The 19,461-nt window shown below is 35.3% G+C and overlaps 1 protein-coding gene across 5 annotated transcripts in view; it reads right to left on the bottom strand.

Annotated features, from left to right (window-relative positions):
• Nucleotides 1-526: 526 nt before the first annotated feature.
• DICER1 (dicer 1, ribonuclease III) overlaps nucleotides 527-19,461 on the bottom strand; it is a 59,446-nt gene continuing 40,511 nt past the window's right edge. For 4 of the 5 annotated variants that reach the window (XM_071557595.1, XM_071557594.1, XM_071557596.1 and 1 more), the window contains 10 exons: nucleotides 17,990-18,172; nucleotides 17,570-17,675; nucleotides 17,300-17,475; nucleotides 16,240-17,023; nucleotides 14,676-14,831; nucleotides 10,774-11,656; nucleotides 8,487-8,755; nucleotides 5,713-5,875; nucleotides 5,544-5,619; nucleotides 527-5,294 (listed from right to left, as the gene is read on the bottom strand). In XM_071557595.1, coding sequence (XP_071413696.1) covers nucleotides 5,129-5,294; nucleotides 5,544-5,619; nucleotides 5,713-5,875; nucleotides 8,487-8,755; nucleotides 10,774-11,656; nucleotides 14,676-14,831; nucleotides 16,240-17,023; nucleotides 17,300-17,475; nucleotides 17,570-17,675; nucleotides 17,990-18,172 — 2,962 coding nt within the window. In that variant the 3' untranslated portion in view covers nucleotides 527-5,128. Of the gene's footprint in view, nucleotides 5,295-5,543; nucleotides 5,620-5,712; nucleotides 5,876-8,486; nucleotides 8,756-10,773; nucleotides 11,657-14,675; nucleotides 14,832-16,239; nucleotides 17,024-17,299; nucleotides 17,476-17,569; nucleotides 17,676-17,989; nucleotides 18,173-19,461 lie in introns of those variants that run through there. The other variant, XM_071557598.1, reaches the window with a different exon arrangement.

Here is a 19,461-nt window from a genome sequence, read left to right as displayed (position 1 = left end):
CAGTTTTCAGAAAGACAGACTCCTGATCTTTGTCTGGCAGGTCTGCCAGTCAGAACACTCTAAAAACACACTTTCAATATTCAAGGTAGATGAAATATTAATGGAAAACAAATTAAAAAATAAACAAATCGATGTTACTAATGCTGAGACCATCAGCTAACATTAACATGTTATTCCTGAAACATGTGCCAATCATGCAAACCTGTTACTGAACCCTTGTGCTCTGGGGCCTCCCAGCTCCAACAGACATTTTGCAGGTATAATGGTCAACACAGAGATCAAATCATATCATATACACCATTTTTAACCTCAGTGTCCCCTAAGAGTCTTCACATAGCTATGAAGACAGTTCATTCATCAGAGAAAGGAGACAAGAAGACTTGTCTTTAAGCAGGGACAAGAAATATTGTTTTCACAAATGTTTTCACAATTTTTTTTTTATTTAGACTGAAAAGCAATCTTTTTGTAAACCTAGAAGATTTATGGAGAGATTAAGATGAATTAAAAACAAGGCAAAACGACAACACAAGGTGAACAGACCATAACTTTATTGGAGATATACTCAGCTACAATTATTACAAAAAACTATTAAAGGTAATTGTGATCCATAAGGTGCAGATTGCAAACTTCTGCAGCATGATTACAGTATGAATGAATTACATTTTATGTCCCTTAAAGACAGCTGCAGCATGTGATGGTAAATATTTTATTGTCCATCAAATTATATTTGTTATTCATTCTACTTGATTTTAACCATCTTTTTAGTCAAACTATTTACAATAAAAATGCCTGCAATTTCCAATTATTGTTCACAAACGATTTTCTCTCCAACTTGCTGCTGCAGTAAATTCTGAGTGCATCTACAAAGCAATTAAAGTAGTCTGTGGTTGCCATTCAAATAAAAAAGGGAAAAAACCCAAGCACTTTATTGGATAAAATTTATTTTTAAGAAATGTAGTTAGCATTGACAGAAATTAATTTTAACTGCTAGTGGAAGTGGAGTATACTACAATGACCTCTAGATATTTGCTAACATAATTCAGATCACAGTTGATATTTAGATTACATTTCATGGTCATGAGCTGTAGTGTTCTAAGTTTAAAACCTAATATGACAGTAAAGAAATTAACTTCTTGAAAATTAGAGCGATTGGAAGAGAATCAATGTCAGTAATAAAGTACCAAAAACCAAAATGCTTCTTGCTTCTCTTATGTAATAAATACAGAGATTTCCACGAGAATGTTTTTGTGGGGAACTCCATCTAAAACACACCAACCCAAAATACTGTCAGGCAGAGGCAAGTGCAGTACCACAGCAGAGCACGATGCCATTTGTCATTTTCAGGTTGCGTGAGCTGCTGTGACTGGGATACAGATTTTACTTTCTATACAGATAAATGCATAGAGTATGTAGCATATGTTATGACATATGCAGTAACATAAAAAATACATTTTTCAGTTCATGTTTTTGTATTTGCTTACAAGCAGGAAAACCCAAAGTCTGCAACATACATACAAGCACAAGATCTTCAGGTATGCAAAAGAATGCAGTTCCACTGATTAAAATGATACCACATCAATTTGCACTAGCTGAGGATCTGGTGTCTCACCCCTGAGCCACCACTATATTCCTCCCCAGCATCAAAACTGGTTCCTGTCCAAGTTCTGTACTCAGCAGTCAAAACACACTACTGGGCAATGAGACTTATAAATAGTAGGCTATTTTCTGTACAGACTTTAGCAGCATAAAGCTGAACAAACACTTCAGAAGTCACTACTGTGCACTCAGTATTCAGACTGAGCAGAGATTTAGTTGAGGTTGACCAAGTTACTAGGGGGTGTATTTTCCCAAAAACTACATTATACAGGTAATATGTTGGTTTGTTCAGAGATAATTACTGGAGTGTCAGTCAGAGGTCATTCTAATTGTCATTACTTCACATAACAGTAAAATGATGTATTAGAAAAATAGCTTTAAAATACAATCAGGAGTTGTTACACACTTTTGTTGTATTTTTCCACATACAGTAAAAATGCCACAGACGTTACAAATGACCTATATAAGTTGTGCAAGTAAATGACACATTGCAGGCATTAAAACTATCTTTTTCAAATTCAGTAAATCAGAACAGCAGCAAGGCCAAACCACATTTTTCCTCTCTGTTAAGCATTTTTTTCTTGAAATGAGGTAAAGCATGGTACCAAGTGCAATGCTTATTTGTGCTACATGAACAGAACAGCGCAAAAAAAAGCCATAAAAATAAAAACGCAGCATAGTTAGGAGGACTGTTTAAAGTACAGTATAACAGGACTTATATTAAAAAAAAAAATCAAGGTTCATGCCAATTAACCCCCACACTATTTATGATGAGCCTGTGTGGTTGCTTTTGAAGATGGGCTGCAACAGTCCGCTTACACTTGCGCTTATAGCATGTCAAGCGACTTCTATCCCAACCTTCAAATAATCAGATTTAGGTCTTTAATAGCATACACTGTCCAGTATCAAAATCATACCAACTGTAGGGTAAAACACACAGATGCATAACATGGAAACTAATGTGGATTTTCTGTCTCAAAGGATAAAAAATATTTCCATGAGGTCACACTGGAAAAAATTGCGGCATTTAAAACACATTTAAAAACACATCAGCAGCAGAAACTATAGTCAGCCACTACACATTTCAGATTTCCAATTCATAGGCTTTATCTAGTAACAAAGTGATCATTAAACTATTCTGAAACACAGAGTAGGCTCCGTTAATTTTCTTTGCATCCAAACACTCTGTAAGCACTTTACTGCTAGCAATTACCTGAAACCCCTGAGAATCTGTAACAACCAGCAAAAAACTTTAGGTGTTCAAAGACTAACCTAAATTTTAGTTTTTCATAATGCAATTAAAACTACTTAAGACTTTCTAGATGGTCTGATTTTATCTGGTGATCGATGTCTGGCCAGAAATACAGGTTTGTTAACATCAATAATCATGTATTTTTGCTAAACATGTTCAGTCCTACCAGAGAGAGCTATAGCTTAAATCAGTGACATTTTTGCTTTTTAAACTGGTACCAGAAAGAAATTTACATTTGGAAATTTAGACCGCCTCTTTTTATTGTTCCCTATCATTTACACTTGCAGGTCTTGTACCTCCTTGTTAGATTTTCATGACTGGCCAGTATTGTAATTCTTGGTCTGACTACTATAACAAGCCAATTTGAAATACAACAATGGTCCTTGTAGCAGAATGAAAAATGACTGAGATAGAAAATGAATGAACTTTTGAAAACTGTATTTCAGAAAAGCTTAATGTCTGCCCCTTGTTACTAAGGCATCTATTTAATTTTTTTTTAGAAAGCAAGAGCTGACAGTTTTTGTTTTGTTTTAGTGTGCACTCGTGAGGAAAAGAATATGGTTTAAAAGCAGGAAATACAGTATTTATTTGTAATTTAATACATAAGACACAGCATCAAGTTCAAACTATTGTGCTGGAAAACATTAAAACACCTTGCTCTGCTTTCTCAAACTTCAAGCATAATTAACAGGGCAAAATTGCAGCAAACCTCTACTGATACTGGTGGGAATAAGAGACCCACAGCTTTTTTAAAAGGTAAATTAAGAGGTATTATAGTTACAGTGCAAAAAATTAAAATTTCAAGCATAATATATAAACATAGCACCAAAACAGAAAAAAACAATGCATGCAAAAACAAAAAGGAAAAGAAAAGAAAAAAAGAACTGAGGTATTTAAGTGAAGAGTGCCTACCAAAATCTAATTAAAGAAGTATAGGCAAAGCCTAAAAAATAAAAGTATGATTTCCCCTCCCCATACTCCCAGTAGACCAAAACACCAAAGAGCTAGTTTCTCTAAATTAAGGACCTAAATCACAGATGTATCAAAAGTACGGCAGTTATATCTCAAACATCAACTTTCATGTTATTTAACAGCACAGCTTTGGTAGATGAAATATGCATGCAACTCTGAAAACTACAGTAAGAAATTTATGTGGAAATATCTCTAAGTGTAAAGGTGCTCTGTTTGTTAAATACGTAACCAATTGACTATAAAATCTGCAGCATATCTTAGGTGTGATATGTCTAAGGTTATTTTGTTAGAGTGACAGTTTGCACTGTGCAATTATTTGTTGCTGTTTCCAGTATTGGAATCATCTAGCTTGCAGGATTGTGTAAAACTGGAATTTTAGCCAAAGACCATGTTCTGTTTATGGTATTAAAAAAACTGTAGACTAACCACCTCCTTAGAATTGTTAAAAATAACCTAATTACATATATATGAATATAATTTCTATTATAATCCTGTAATAAGTCACAGCTATAGTAATGAGTTGTACTGTAAATATAGAGCTGTATCATTGTAAAATGCATAACAAAATGAAGGGAATGTAAAACAGTTTGTTCCAAAAAAGATCAGAAAATAAAGATTATTAATGAGGGTTTATTTATTTTTAAGGCAAGAACCTTTTTTTATGCAAGACAGTGTGGCATAAGGAAACTGAAGTTTCACTCTACCAGTATGCCAGCCATTTCAATTAAAATCTGTCCCTAACAAATAAGTGCAATAATGATTGGGAATGCCATCTTAATGTACAAAGATGACAGGTAGAGGAAAAAAAAAGGAAAATAAAAAGGAGAATACTGGCACACTTAATCTTTCTTATACCCAATCATCCAGTACAGTTTATCAACTGCTTTATGACTGGCACTAGTGCACAGATTGAAGAATTTTAAGATTACTATATATAAATCTAGCAACTGCATTAGGCATAAGCTCCCTGGCCTTCTAACACTAAGCAAAGCTGTACTGACAATAAAAGTAAACCAAAAAGACCTGACAACAATTATTCTGAACACTTGCTAAATGTCATCATTAAAGCACTCTCGTGATTAAACAAAGCAGAAGTGAGGAAAGAAGACAAGATTGTGTTTGCGCAAAAAACTATAACTACAATTAGTTCCAAAATTTTATACATGTTAATTGTTTTGTTATCTATTCTGTTATCAAACTTTAAATTCTGTCTTCCAATTTGTTCCTCTCAACATCAACTTTTTTTTTTAATTTGCTTTATTTGTATGTGATTTTTTTCCCCCATTTCATTTATTTTTAAGAGGAGTCTCAGCTGTTTGGGACCTGAGGTTGATTTGCTTTGAGGCTTCGTAGTGCTCTTCTTGCAGCTGCAGATTTGGCAATCCTGTAGCTTCTGCCAACACCTTTAAATTTTCCCTTTCCTACAACTTCCACTGTAACTCTGACCTTTCCATCGTAAGTTCTTTCTGCAGGACTGCAAAAATAGACACAAGAATTACTTACTGCCTAAGCAAGTTAATGTGAAGTAAGAGACCTACATTCTCTTTTCTACAGAAGTTAATGCAGTAAATCATTACATTTCTCAAAAAGTTATGCAAGGAAAAAAAAAAACAGTGGCTACGATTATCATGTTAGCTACTTAGTGCAAAAGTGCTTCATTGACATTTAAAGATTCTCAGTAGCTTATGAAGCACAGCTTAGAAACATTTTACCATATTCATACCTAAATTTGGCTGTCTCTGGCTCCATCTCCAGCAGCTCTCGCACTGGGGAACGGGGCACATTAGCAGAAAATTTTTCTATTTGGAAAAAGAAGTGGAAAAAAATTAGCTTTGTTCTTTTCATAGCAGATGGCAGTTAATTATTAATATTTTTTTGAAAGCTGGCAATACCTATTAATGGCCTCATCATTGGATAGTACACTTGCCAAACCATTTCCAAAGACATTCCACTATCCATATAAATGGCACCAGCAAGGGACTCAAATATATCCCCCATGGCCTTTGGTACTTCAATGTCTTCCTCTTTTTCTTCATCTTCTTCAGATCTTCTGAGCTGTTTGCAATTCAAAAGAGAGTGGGAAGGGAGAGAGAAGGAGGGGGGGAAAAGAGAGAAACAATTTCTTCACTTACAGTAAAACAACAATCTTAAGAAATGTAAGCTCTCTTACGTCCTATATCCTGTGCTGTTTCCTTTGTTTTTGACTGACAACCTTCCATAGTGAAATTGTTCTTTTATTCCCCAATGAAACCAAGGTGCTGGATATATCATTTTTCAAATGTGAAAAAGAAATCCCAAACAGCATTGTGTAAAGAGAACTTTTATGCTTTGTGAATAGTTCTGCAGTATTTCACCATGGGTCTGTTTTTTTCCAATAAGAAACAGACTCTGCTGTATCAGTTAATATTAGAAAGTCACTCACAACAAAGGAAGAGTTCACACATTCTACGCCTCCAAAAAGAAGACTTAAAATGTTTTAAGTCCAATCTCTGGATGAAAGCTGCATGTACCTTTCCTTACCTTATTTAACCCTGAAGTCACACATGGAACAAGTGCTAGTAAAATATGCCATTAATAATTGAAAACCAGCAACACTGGACTGAGCAAACAGACACAGTTAGGTATTTAAATGTAGCAGAAAGTGTTTTCTTCTGTCCTACTGATCAAAGACAAGAGTCTATTCTCCTTATCAAAACTAAATGTTCAGTGTATGTCTTAGTCCTGAGCTACTCTAATCCCTTACTACAGTATCTCAAAAACATATAATATACATTCACCTAACTCCAAACAAAGTAACTTGAAAACAAAGGTTTTGACTGTTATGCTCCTCTGCCTAAAGAGAAGTTATTTTATTGTCAGTCTTCTCTCCCAGCAGCTACTAACTCCATTTGGTCTCTATTTGGGGTTTAAAATCTGATTCAGTCCTCTTAAGAGAGATCATAATACTTCATAAACATGTTCCATCCAGTATTTTTACCTAAAATAAATCAAGCAAGTCAGACCTGATGCGTACAACACTCCAAATGGGAATTTTGATGTTAAAAAATAAATTCAACTCTTTTGAATAGTGTATTTCAGACCAAGAACAAACTGAAGAACTTTTGAATTATACTGAAATAACAGGAGAGAGAAACTAAAAGCTTGAAGGCAAGGGACAACAGATGTTTCAGGAGTGAGATCTGAAAATAAGAAAAGCAGATGATGTGGATACACACATGGAAACCACTCTAGCTGGCACGAACTGCAGAAACAAAGACTCCTGCATTAACTGATGAAATAAGAGTTTCAGTAATTCAGTGCCAGACCAAGATAGGGAGCAGGCGTAGGGAGAGTGAAACAAGGATTTTATTTGAAACAGCTATCACACAATTTGGTTGCAACTTTGGTGCAAGCTTCTAGGCAGTTTTTTTGCATACTGGAAAAATCTGAACAAAGCTAAAAATCAATACTATGAGCTCTTAAAGTAAGTTCTTAGCCTTTTCACTCACACTGTGTAGAAAACAAGACAGGCAACAGTTTGACATTCCACTGTAAAGTAATTCATATTATCTAAATTTCAGTGACAAATTTCTTAGTCAATGTTGAAGGAATCCCTCCCATAAAACATGGTTTTCACTCTGCAACAAAGTGCAAGGGCTGTAAACACATGTATGTGACTGATGTATTTTAATTCCCAAGCTTTTAAATTGTCTATCAGAAACAAAGTTACTAAAGGCAAAGTACTGGAGTATTACTGGAGTAAATGCTTACTCAGTTCTGAAGTATTCTCAGATAAAAGCGTTTCTTAAGAGATTGGTTGGTTTTTCAAAAGACAAACTACTACAGATATCTACTGGATAACACTTTTAAAGAAAAGATAATGAGAAAGGCTGTGTCTTCCAGATCCTAATTAGAATTTGACTCACATATTTTCTCTCATATCTTTTCAAAGCATCTTATGTAAAGGAATTAGTTTTCCAGAAAACAGAGGTTCGTTATCAGCCGTTTTCCTACACAGCACAAGATACAACCTGTGTTTGCAGGTCTTCAGTGAAACTACTTTTCAAGTGGCTTTCAGGAAAGATGTATAGAAGGTTTTCCTGGCTAGCAGATATAAAGCCTTTAGGAGCACGTCAAAACTACTTGAGTATAGTGCAGTAACACTTGCTCCAGCAGAAATCATCAGCAGAAAAAAGCAGAAACCTCTTGTCAGCATACTACATTTAACAATCCCAGCATGGTGTCAAAGTAGTGGTTTTCATGGTGTTGCACAGATACCCTGCCCTGAATCAGCATTTTGTGATTTTGCAACTCTTCATCACAATTTTATGTTATAGTAGTGCTTCCAATCAGTTAGCGAAGGAAGCAAGCTAAGTGTATGGGGGGGGAGGGGGTGTGTCCCATGTTCTTCTAACAACACAAAAGCAAAAAACAGTGACTAAAATCAAGTGTCACAGGAAAGCCTAGAAGCAAACTGCTTTCAAATGAATTAATTTCTGAAAGTTCTAATTGATTTTATACTTTCTGAAGACTGTATTTGACCTTGCATCTTGCATCCCTTATTACTGGCAGCCTACTTCTTGGATGCTGTGTTCATAAAACATTACAAAAATGTGCATCACACTAAGAAACCCAGTGACATGCTTCAAAATCAGATACTGAACACACTTCTTCTACTTCCACTAACCTCAGAATCCATTCCTTGCATTTCATTCTTTTCCATTTGAAACTGCACAAAGTCATCAATAACATGAAACAGTTCAGGAGAGACAGCTTTGAAGTACTTGTGGTAGTCATACTTTACAGCTAATGATGCAAAAATGGTATTATTGACTAGAGCAGATCGTAGGTCAGTAAGAACTCCTGGAGAGTGTTGCCGTGGGTCTTCATAAAGGTGCTTGGTTATGAGGTAGTCCAAAATTGCATCTCCCAGGAATTCTAAGCGCTGGTAACAATCTTAAAGCATTGGAAATAAAAGAATGTACAACACCACAATTAAGTTTAACACACACATTCTTTCCAGGCCTTTCTGGGTAAGAGGTTTGGTACACTGCCATGTAAATTCCACAAACTAACCAATGCTCAGAGAAGACAATCTGTTTTTTTAAACAGGTACTTCTGCATTTAAAAAGATTGCTAATGAATTACTAAAAAAAAAGAAATCAGAAAGAAAGTAAGTATATCTAATAATAGAGCCAATTTTGAACAAAATGTTAATTGGCCAGGGTAGCAAAACTTGTGCTTATAATCAATAAATGCATTTATTCAAGATCATCACACTGCTGAGAAACCTCAAGAAGTAAAACTAAGAGATTCTACCAGAAGGGTGATCTGAAAATTACTAACAATTAAAACTAAAAAAAAAAAAAAAATTTAATACAAAAATTAATGTATTAAAAGCAGGGGGCACACAAATGCTGAGATTTTTCATCTGATTTGCCACAAACTAGAAACCTTCAACAAAGATTCCTGTTAAGAGTAGGTCTTTAAAACTGGAAATTAAAATTGCCAAGCCTGTGCTTTTTTGAAAATTGAGAAGGGCCATGGCAACAGAGAGCTATGAACACTTATCTTTAGAATATAAACAAAGGCAAACCCCCTCTTGAATGCAAATAGGGATAGGTAGGTGGAGAAGGAAGGAACACACAACTACTATAGAAGTTAACATAAGAGTGAAATGGCTCATACTAAGTTGCTTTTATAGCAGCTGAACCTAAGACACTGCCGCATCTCAACTAACTACTCCTTAAGAAAAAAAGTTACAGGTAACAGCAATTCACAGCTGTCTTACTTGGTAGATAAGAAATAAAATCAAAAGTTTCTGCTACCAGTGACATAATTTCAACTAGCCACTGTTCCTTGCCTCAAGTTTTCTGTTAGTCTATGTGTATATATGTATACATACATACATATATATATACATGAATCATCTACCTTCTATATGAAGGTTTTGTGAAATATTTGTAAAAAGTAAATATATATGTGGGTAATATTACCTACAATGAAAAACCAAAGGAAAATTTAAGCTTTTTGTCAGAACTGCTTATCAATATAGTAACATTTTGAAGTTACTTATTTCTCTGATTAAAGCAGAACTTTTTCACTCCTTGGAATAAGGGGCCCATTCACTATGGGGAAAAATTCAGACTGCTGACTGCAGAGGAATTTGCCAATCACTACAAATACAGTTGTAATTTTGCTATGGTTTGCTTTTGATTGAATTATTATTGTAAGAAAATACACAAAGTTTCAGAATGGACAAATATTACATTAATTAGTGTAAGCAAATACAATTAAAGATTATGGAAATACAAATTTTTACTAATGTAAGATCTTCTAAGAGACCATGTACAGAAAGATTATGTAGTTAATCTGAAATTAATATTCAGTCAGATTTAGTCAATTACTTCAAACTTTAAATATTTACTCAATAAAATGCCTAATTTAAATTAAGCCTCCAAATTCACAACTTCAAAGGGAAGTCTCCATATTCTGCAATTTTATAGATTATTCAGCTAATAAAAACTGTATAGTCTACAATTAATTTCAGAAGTATGGACAAAGTATAATATTATTGGAATGCAATTATGCAGATTTGCTAAATATGACTGCTGTTTCCTGGAGTACATGACAACTTTCCAGAGTTCTACAAGAACTCATTTCTGTTTAATGAGGATCCAATGTCAGGTATATACAGCTAGTGACACAGCACTAGTGATAAATGCTGCTCAGAACTGCAAGGCTTCAGTAAATACATTCTGTCTGAAATATGAATAATCACTGAGATACAGATTGAGCAAGTATTCCCCTCTAAATACTGGGCAAAATACTAAGATTTTGTATTCAGAGATTATAAACTTCTTAAAGTAACGTGTGATGTCTAAAAAAAGACTATATATGGGAGCACAACATATACTACTTCTCCAGCATTTACAAATGGCAAAAAGCTATAGAACTTCTTTAGGACAACTTACCAGTAATGGTATTATAATGGTATGAGGCATGAGTAAATGCCTGAAGAAGGTAAGCCTTGTTCTTAAAACTGTAATTTATTTTCTTCTCAAAGTTTTCAAAACCAGAAATAAGGTGATTTAGGGTTTTTTCAGCATCTGGGTGATCAAACATACACCTCGGTGGAATCTTCAAACAGCCATACTCCAGGTCTTTACACAGAGAAGGCTCTGAATTAGCTACAGAAGCAGAAACAGAGTTTGGTGAAAGATTTTTCTGCGCACTGTAACAGTTCTCTCTGGTAGCACATAAAGTGCCTTCCCAATCAGTCTTTTTAATTACAGGGAGCACCTTCAGCCCCAGTGAACACAGGAAAAGCTGAGCAGCTCTTTCACCACAGCTGGTCAGATAGCAGCCCAACAGGGCTTCCACACAGTCTGCAATGCTCTTGTCAGCAATACACTGCTCTGTATGCAAGTCATATGAGATGGACTGTTTTCCTGCATCAACACCACAGTTTTCTTCTGATGGATTCCAGAAGCCCACTACAAAATCATCCTCTTCAACAGCCTTGCTAGGATCCAGATAGCACATAGCATCCCAAGAGCTATAGTCAAAATCATCAAAATCTGATGAACACTGAACATTACCCAGGGATGACTTTTTGGGTGCTTTCCATTCATAGTTTGAATCAGTGGTTGAAAAGTGTGAGAGCGAAATTTTCTTCACAAAAGCCCCTGATCCCATTAACATATTATCAATGAATTTGATATGCTCCTGATCATACTCCAGAAAATCATCTTCAAAGTCTGTTTCTTCCTTAGGCAACCTCCACATTAGGTCTTCATTCTCCTCATCATCATTATAATCATCAAGTTTACCATTAGCCAACATGTTTTCCTTCATCTATGAAAAAACACAAAAAATATGGTGCTGAAAAGGGAAATGAAACACTTTTAATCCAGAGAGATCAGAAAGAACAGGATTTGAGAAGTGTCTGCTAATAATAAGGCTGATTATGTTCCTAATTACATTATCTGATCAGATGCATAATACCGCAATTAACACTAGTGTTATTTAACTAGTGTTAATTAATTAAGACTAGAACAATTGTCCTGGAATACAAATTATTTATTACTAACATACAATAGCATGTTCTACATAAAACACAGACTGCATTTCATATGAACCCGTGGTTATACCTGAATGTGACATACATACAATGTGCTTTATATCCACTACAAATTACACACTTGCATACCAAAGTGAACAAAAGAAAATTCTAAATTAACAAATTTTTAGAGAACTACAAGAAAGAGTTCTGGGTACATCCTTCACCCTAGCTGCCAAGTAAGGCTATGTAATTTTGAAGGTTCTTCCTGCATCCTTCTATGGCAAGTAATGGACTTGCAGGGTTTACTATATCCACAATCACCATAATCTCAGTTTTGGGACACACACATGGAAAACATATTCAATGGCAGTACTAATGATGTCTCATGTCTTTTTCCCTGCTCATATTGAGCAAATTGGTATGAACTGACACAAATTACAAACTGAGCACAAATATGCCTGAGCAATATAATGCTTCACAATTTGCCGTGGCCCCTATCCAGGAAAGCACTTAAATGTATTAGCTGAATTCACTAGTAGTCTTCCTAACATAAAAAGGACTATTCACAGGCTCAATGGAGCATCACTGATGCCTGGGGGAATTCTGCCACTGAAATCGATAGATCAGATTCAAAGCACTTCCCTGGATTGTGTCCTGAAAGCCAACACTTTTGAATCAAGTGAAACTGTCTGCATCTGCCCTCAGCCTACGTATGTCGTATTGTAGGACTCAGCCACTAAATCTTACAAATCTGTGAACCAGATGGTGATGTTCACTGGGAACATTTCCCTTTGGGCAAAATGCACACCCATCCAGAGGCGTGCATGGGTGGCAGCTGTAAGGTGCACTAGGCAGCACTTAAAACTATGTAAGGATCAAACAGACCAAAATGCTCCTCATCAGGATGGAGCAGGCTTAGTCGAGTTTAGTAACGAGAGGAAAAAAGAAATGGCTACAGAAGTTCTTAGTTTAGACATTCTTCTGAAAGAATTTCTGCTGCTGTAATTACTCATCTCACACACGGCAGGGACTTCTGTAACTTAAACTGATCAGAAAGAGAAACTGAAATTGCATTAAAGACAGTTATTTTGAATACTTGTAATAATATAATACTCAAAGTAAGATTAATTTAACCAGTCCAAACAAATGTTGTTGACTTTTTTTCTTTTTACACATCACCTGTCATATCTGTCATTGAAATAAAAATAATTTTCTGAATAAGACATGTCTATAGGGACACTCCAGAACATATTTCGTGTCTGGTTTTGCAGATATTTAACAAATTATAAATTTAAATTTTTACTATAGTTTCATTCACAAGTCTCTTAAAACAAATTTATAATTAGCATAGCTACATGAACTGTCTTATCATGGTCTGTATATTGCTTCTTGTACATAAAAACAAAATTCTAAGTTGAGAATGAACAGTGGGTAAAGAAGCCAGGAAGCAATTGTGATCGTTGAATTTTTATCATTAGTATTTTAAAAATAAATCAACACTGAACCTCAGAAAAAAACCCTTTTCTTAAATAATACATGCAAGTGCTTTTGTCATGCTTTTTTTGGAAATCAGCCATTTGATAAAATCCTTCCCCTTAATAAGGCTTGATAACACTATGATAAAATCCTTCCCCTTAATAAGGCTTGATAACACTAGAAATAGTAACATTTGATTAGGATGTTTTAGTTATAACTTGTCACAATTATATGAGGTCTCTAGTTTCAGTCATAGACCATCAGCCCATGGATGGAGAATGAAACTTGCATCCAACAAAGCAAAATATCTACTAAAAACTCCCCCACTACTGAGTTGCATCACTGCATTTTGGTCTGAAATTGTGTGTTTTATTTACAAATAAACAATGGCTATCAAGGAGGTAGAGGTCACTAAAAATTTGTGGAAAACTGAAACCTTTTAAAAATCAACTATTAGCTCCCGTCTCAAATGTCCTATCTCATTTGCCAGAAAGGTATATCAGGAATTCTCTTTGAAATGAAATCCTGGCACAATGCAGAACCACAATAATCAGGTTGTTTTATTCTGCAATAAACATTTATTGGCACAGTATATCCATCTAACAGTCCTCTCATGTGCCCTCTGGTGGTTCTACAATCTGAGTGTGGTCTTCAGAATGGAGAAAAAGAAGGTCCCTCTACCTCCTTCGCCTAAAATCCAAACCAGTCTCAGACACTTCAAGATCATGTTACTGACTGCTGTGATCACTGGTATTTCTTAACATCCACTTCTACCCTCAACATGCCGTGAGTTCAGTCAGAAGACAATGTGAACCTTTTTTCATTAAGATTTGTCATTCTGAAGCTTTTGGTGGTAAGATAGTGAGGGTGTTTCAGCCAGCACTGCATTTTATATGAGTAGCAGCTCTCAGTCATACCCCATGATGTAGCTATGAGCAATCAATATTTAACATTTCCTCAAGCCAGTTTTACCTTTCATTCTGTCTCAGCACTATCAAAAACAGCAAAAGTAGTGATGATAATACTGTGCAAAATTTCCAACAGAAATTTCATAAAAAACTCCTGGGAATGGGCTAACTATCAGCAGGAAAGCTTTTCAGCTTTTCTTCTCTGCTTCTCTGTTAATATCTATACTCATTATTGGAAGATGTGCAATAAATTTCCTTCCTTAAGGCTCTGTTCAGAATCAGTTTCCTCTCATTTTCTCTAATTTACAGAGTAGTTTTAGAAGGAAAGAAAAGAGATACAACTTTTTTTTTTCTGAAAATACAGCAAAATATTGGGGGAGGAGGAGAGAAAAGATAGGGGTCACTCCTCCGCACAGTTAAGTCTTACCATTTCATCTTTCTCCCACTTGTCCGTGTTGCTCTTGTCCTGGTTTACTATGTAACCAGGTGGAAGCCAATTGACTGGGGGATCAAAAATCGATACCACCATGCGACTGGGCAGTCCTTTCTTTTTTCCAAGGCGATACAGGTTACAGTTGCTGACCTTTAAAAACAACATTCTCATAAACCTCTGCATATACATTTACATAAAAAAGGTTAAAATGCAAAAGGAGCAAAACCATTTTATGTGTCAAGCCAGATCTTGTACCATTATCCATTTTCTCTAGTTCTCAAAAGGGAGTTCAGCTTTCCTACTATAGCAGAGCCAACTCAAAGCAAGATACACATCTTGCTTTTCATATCTTTTTGAGGTGGAGCATATTAGGTGTGACAATTTCAGTTAAAGAAATCCAATAGATTACATTCTTATTGCAAAACAAACTTATTGCTACTTTTGAAATAACAGTAAGTAGAACCTGTACAAGTGTCATTAATTACCAGTATAAATAATCAACATTTAGACTAAATTTGGAATGAAAAGTTTTTACTTATGGGTCGACTGACCTAAACCTTGGCAGTAGAAAGTGTTAAAACAATTCTGCACAACAAATCTTATTAAGTCATAATTCAGATGTTATTTTAATAGCTTCTGAAATGATTTTAAATATTTTAAAGTGAAGGGAAAAATGCATTTTCACAGACACAAACATAATTCCTTTTCCTTTTTAACTATCAACTTCTGATCTTTTTTCTCCTTTTAAACACACTTACATGTTTTAGAATCTTGAAATTTGAATATTCAATCACTTTTTTTTTATTTGAACAGTGTAACTTATTTATCCCTCCTTATTTTTCAAGATTATGTTCAATTATTTCATTTTCAGAGTGATGCATTTTATTAGAGGTAGACAATCAAAGCCTTAGCATTTAATTCAAGTCATCATACTATGTGGGAGAAAAACACAAAACTAGTAAGAACCTTCACAATTGTTCCAGCAGCAGATGAACCAAAAACTCTGGTTCCTACCATTTTCATTTACTCTAAAATACTGTCACAAGTTTTGATGCAACAGCTCTTTAAGATATTTTTTGTTGTTTCATTTTTAAGTGTGTCTGTAAAATCATGCTAAAAATTTTCAAGGGAAGCAACTTAGGAAACAAAGGAAAGGTGAAGTAAAGGTACAATCTAAGGGTTTGTGTTGCTAACTCAGTGCTTCATTCAAGCATTCCTGTTAGTTTCTACTTAATACAGATCCAGTGTTCAATGCACCAAATGTCCTCACCAACCGAGAATTTTTAGTTCCATTCAATCTTGTTCTTTCTTAAGCTGGTAATCAGCTGGTTTGGATTTCAAAATGAACTGCAGAACAGTTTCAATCACACACAGTTACGGCAATATTAACCCTGCCATCCTGTATTTTTACTTCTAATATGCATGCTGCTCAATGGATAATCAGCAAAGCTGTAGAATTCAGTCAATCTGTTCTCATTCAACCTCCTGGCAAAAAAAAAATCACATAATATTGCTAGTTACAATATGCTTTCTACATGGTATCATTGTTACTACTCACTTTTTTGCTTCTCATATATGACAGCCGTCCCTCGTGAGCATCAGGGTAAGTGCAAAACAAGTATGTAGTGATGGCATGCTTTAAAAATGAATCACCAAGCATTTCTAGCCGCTCCAGGTTAAATCCATCACTAGCATTTGAAAGAGTCAAAGCTTGAAGAATGAGACCAGGATTAGGACCTAGAGTTTTTGAGGAGTACCCACTGGAAGGGCTCTTTTCAGAATCTGCTCTGTCTTTTAAAAGATTAATAGCTTTTGAAGTACTGGTGGTCACTGCCATTTTAGGGCATCCATCTGAGGTAGATCTGTTAGCATTTCCATCAAAGTATTTATTACTCAGTAGAGTACATTCATTGCTGGGCTTGGGCTGGTTCTCACTGTTGTATAAATTCTGAATGGGATATGAGGTAGTTGGTTGTACAGGTATTTCCTGCCTGCAGTAATTCAGCTGATTTCCTTGGCAAAAGTCTCTGTTAACTAAATCGCAATTGCCATTGGCAAGATTTTTATTATAAGAAACACCATTAATTGCTGCAAGTTCTGCCGAGACATCAATTTGGAGTTTACTGGGTGACTCATTCAGCAATGTTCTGTAACTCACAGACATTTGGTCATGGTTTTCTGCAGAAGAGGTTCTATTAGCACCTTGATGTGCAGCATTTTCAGGGACTACAATTGTGCTGTGCTTACAGTAACTTTCATTCTCTACTACTGAGGAGTTAGACAGAGAGATGAAGGATTTGCTGTCAATAGACTTTTTCCATCCGAAGTCCAAGTTAGGATATCTGTAAAGACACACGCAGGCTTTGTTAACAACAACAATATTATCACAAGACAAGACTCTACATATACATGCATGTTTAAAAAGAGCCACAGCTTCTTGAAGAGATTAGTAACTACAGCATGCAACTTCACCACTGACAATCAGTATTTTTAAACTATGTTTCACTAAGAAATGACAAGTTAAACAAAGGCTATCAGTTTTATAATTTATGCAGTACTAGTTAAGTTTCCAGCTTGTTTTCCAATGAACTCAGGTACCATATTGAAAAAATACGTGCCTGAAATCTGCAGGAAGTGATTTAACCCCTACACCAGCATCAGTGGCTGTTTGAGCTCTTAGTTCCTCTGCTGTCAAAAGGCAGTGCAGACGGTAAAGTATGCTGGGGAGGCAAACTGCTTTTCTCCACAATGATGCTGGAATAGGATGTATAGCACACAGCTCAGGAACCAGTATCTGGGGAGAAGTGGGGAAGAAAAGAATATTCCTTGTAAAGGTAGTTGTCAGATCACTATTAAGAGTCCACTTGAATTAGATACTTCTATTTTACCTGCTTATTCTGCAAACTTTCCCACTTTGCCTTCCTCTTCTCAGCACTGCTTAGAGGAAGTGCTTTTCCCTTCTGATTCAAATGGCGAGGAGTCAAAAGATTAAGTCTAAAAATCATGTGAAAATACTGTGATGTAAGTACATAATTAATGAACAGAACTTACTAGCCTAAACTTTCTAAAGTGATGACTTTTCTTAGTATTCAACTTCAGTGCGCTGTGAAGAGACAGCACAATTATCTCTGGGAAGAGATGGACTGAAATTATAGCTGTTGTTACATAAGTTAAGTACTTCTCAAGAAAAAAAATCAGTAATTATTCTGGAAGACACAAGCCCTCAGCTTTATCCCATAATTTAAAGGGGGAAAAAAGGGCATTTTACTGTCAAACTACAAACATTAGACAAATATGACTCTTGTTACCTTGAAGATGTGTGGTCCACATCCAGCAGCGGCTGGTTGAGATTGGTAAGGTCAAGGTTATACTTTGTTTTATAATATTCAGCAAAAGTTTCATATTCAGGGGATGGGAATTTACTGAGTGGAGTAAGATCAGTGTATACATCAGCTACATAGAATCGATGAGGCTGATCAAAATTTCGATACCTTAAAAAAAAGGGAAAAAAAAAGTTGGCATTACAGTAAAGCTTTTGCTAAGCTCATCGTGTTCTAACATGGTCACAAGATATAGTTAAATAGTTCACTTGAGATTTTTGGTTGGTGGCTTTCTTTTCTGTTGTAGAAACCATTTGTTTAGCTAACTCAAATACTAAATGAGACAATGAGATGTGCTCTACAATAAGGATAAAGTCAATCTATAATCTGTGAAATTCTCTCTACAGATAAACATTTAAATTAAATGGAGGATCCATGTCTTCGATTAAAAAAAAATCCGGCTCTCAATAATAGTAATGTTACAAATTGTAATTTCATAATTCCAAACATCTAACAATTTAATAATTTGGGTTTTTTAGATCTAGTCTCCTATGTGGTATTCTACATCATTAGAAGCAGTGCTCCTCTGTATATAGAGATTGTACTACCTCACATCTAAACTGCCATTTTAACTAAGTCATCCTCTAAATAAAGTTAAAATACAAAACCTCAAATGCATAGCAAGGTAAGTTCAGAAGCCTTTCAAGGACAAAGCAAGTTCTTGTAATACGGAATACTGAAATTAAAGACAGAATGCTGCAACATCTTTATTGTGGGTACTGATGCTCACTGGAAACTATGGTGCTAAATGTGCACAGACATATAATAATGATGATGAAAACTCATGAAATCAGTACTTAATAATCAGATTTGCGTATCAGGTGATTCCATACTTTGACCTGCTGAATCTGTCATTTTAGGTTTGTATTCAAATATCCAAATAGATATCTCCAAATAAAATTTACACACTATTAAGGAGCCTTTTCAGCTTCTTTCCAAGGGGAAAAAAAAACAGGAGAGGGAAAAAAAAGGCCTGACACAGGTGAGGCCAAAACAAAGTACTTGCCATTTATCTTCTACCAATATTCAGCAAGTACCATTGTTTACAATACACAAGGTACAACACAAGCCAGCCAGTCCATAGGGAGTAATTAAGCCTCTGCAAAGCCTACCAGTTCTGGAGAACCTTTGCATATCCAGTACATAAAATGAATACCACTCAATAGAAAGACTCTATTAACTGGCCTTTATTCCTTGTAATTTTCCCATCTACCAACAGCATACCTTCCTTTAGCAGGCCTTTGGTGTGAATAAGCAGTAACCAGAGAACAGGACTCCACTCAATCTTCCAAACTAAAACTGGTTTCAGTAGGCCACCAGCTCTTGATAAAGTTGCAATATTTTATCAGAATACTGCCTAAGTTTTGTGGTGAGCTCTACTGTTCCTAATAAAAAGGTAA

The sequence above is a fragment of the Pithys albifrons genome, chromosome 6 (assembly GCF_047495875.1).
Source record: "Pithys albifrons albifrons isolate INPA30051 chromosome 6, PitAlb_v1, whole genome shotgun sequence".
NCBI lineage: Eukaryota > Metazoa > Chordata > Aves > Passeriformes > Thamnophilidae > Pithys > Pithys albifrons.
This window is presented reverse-complemented; position numbering and strand designations above follow the sequence as displayed.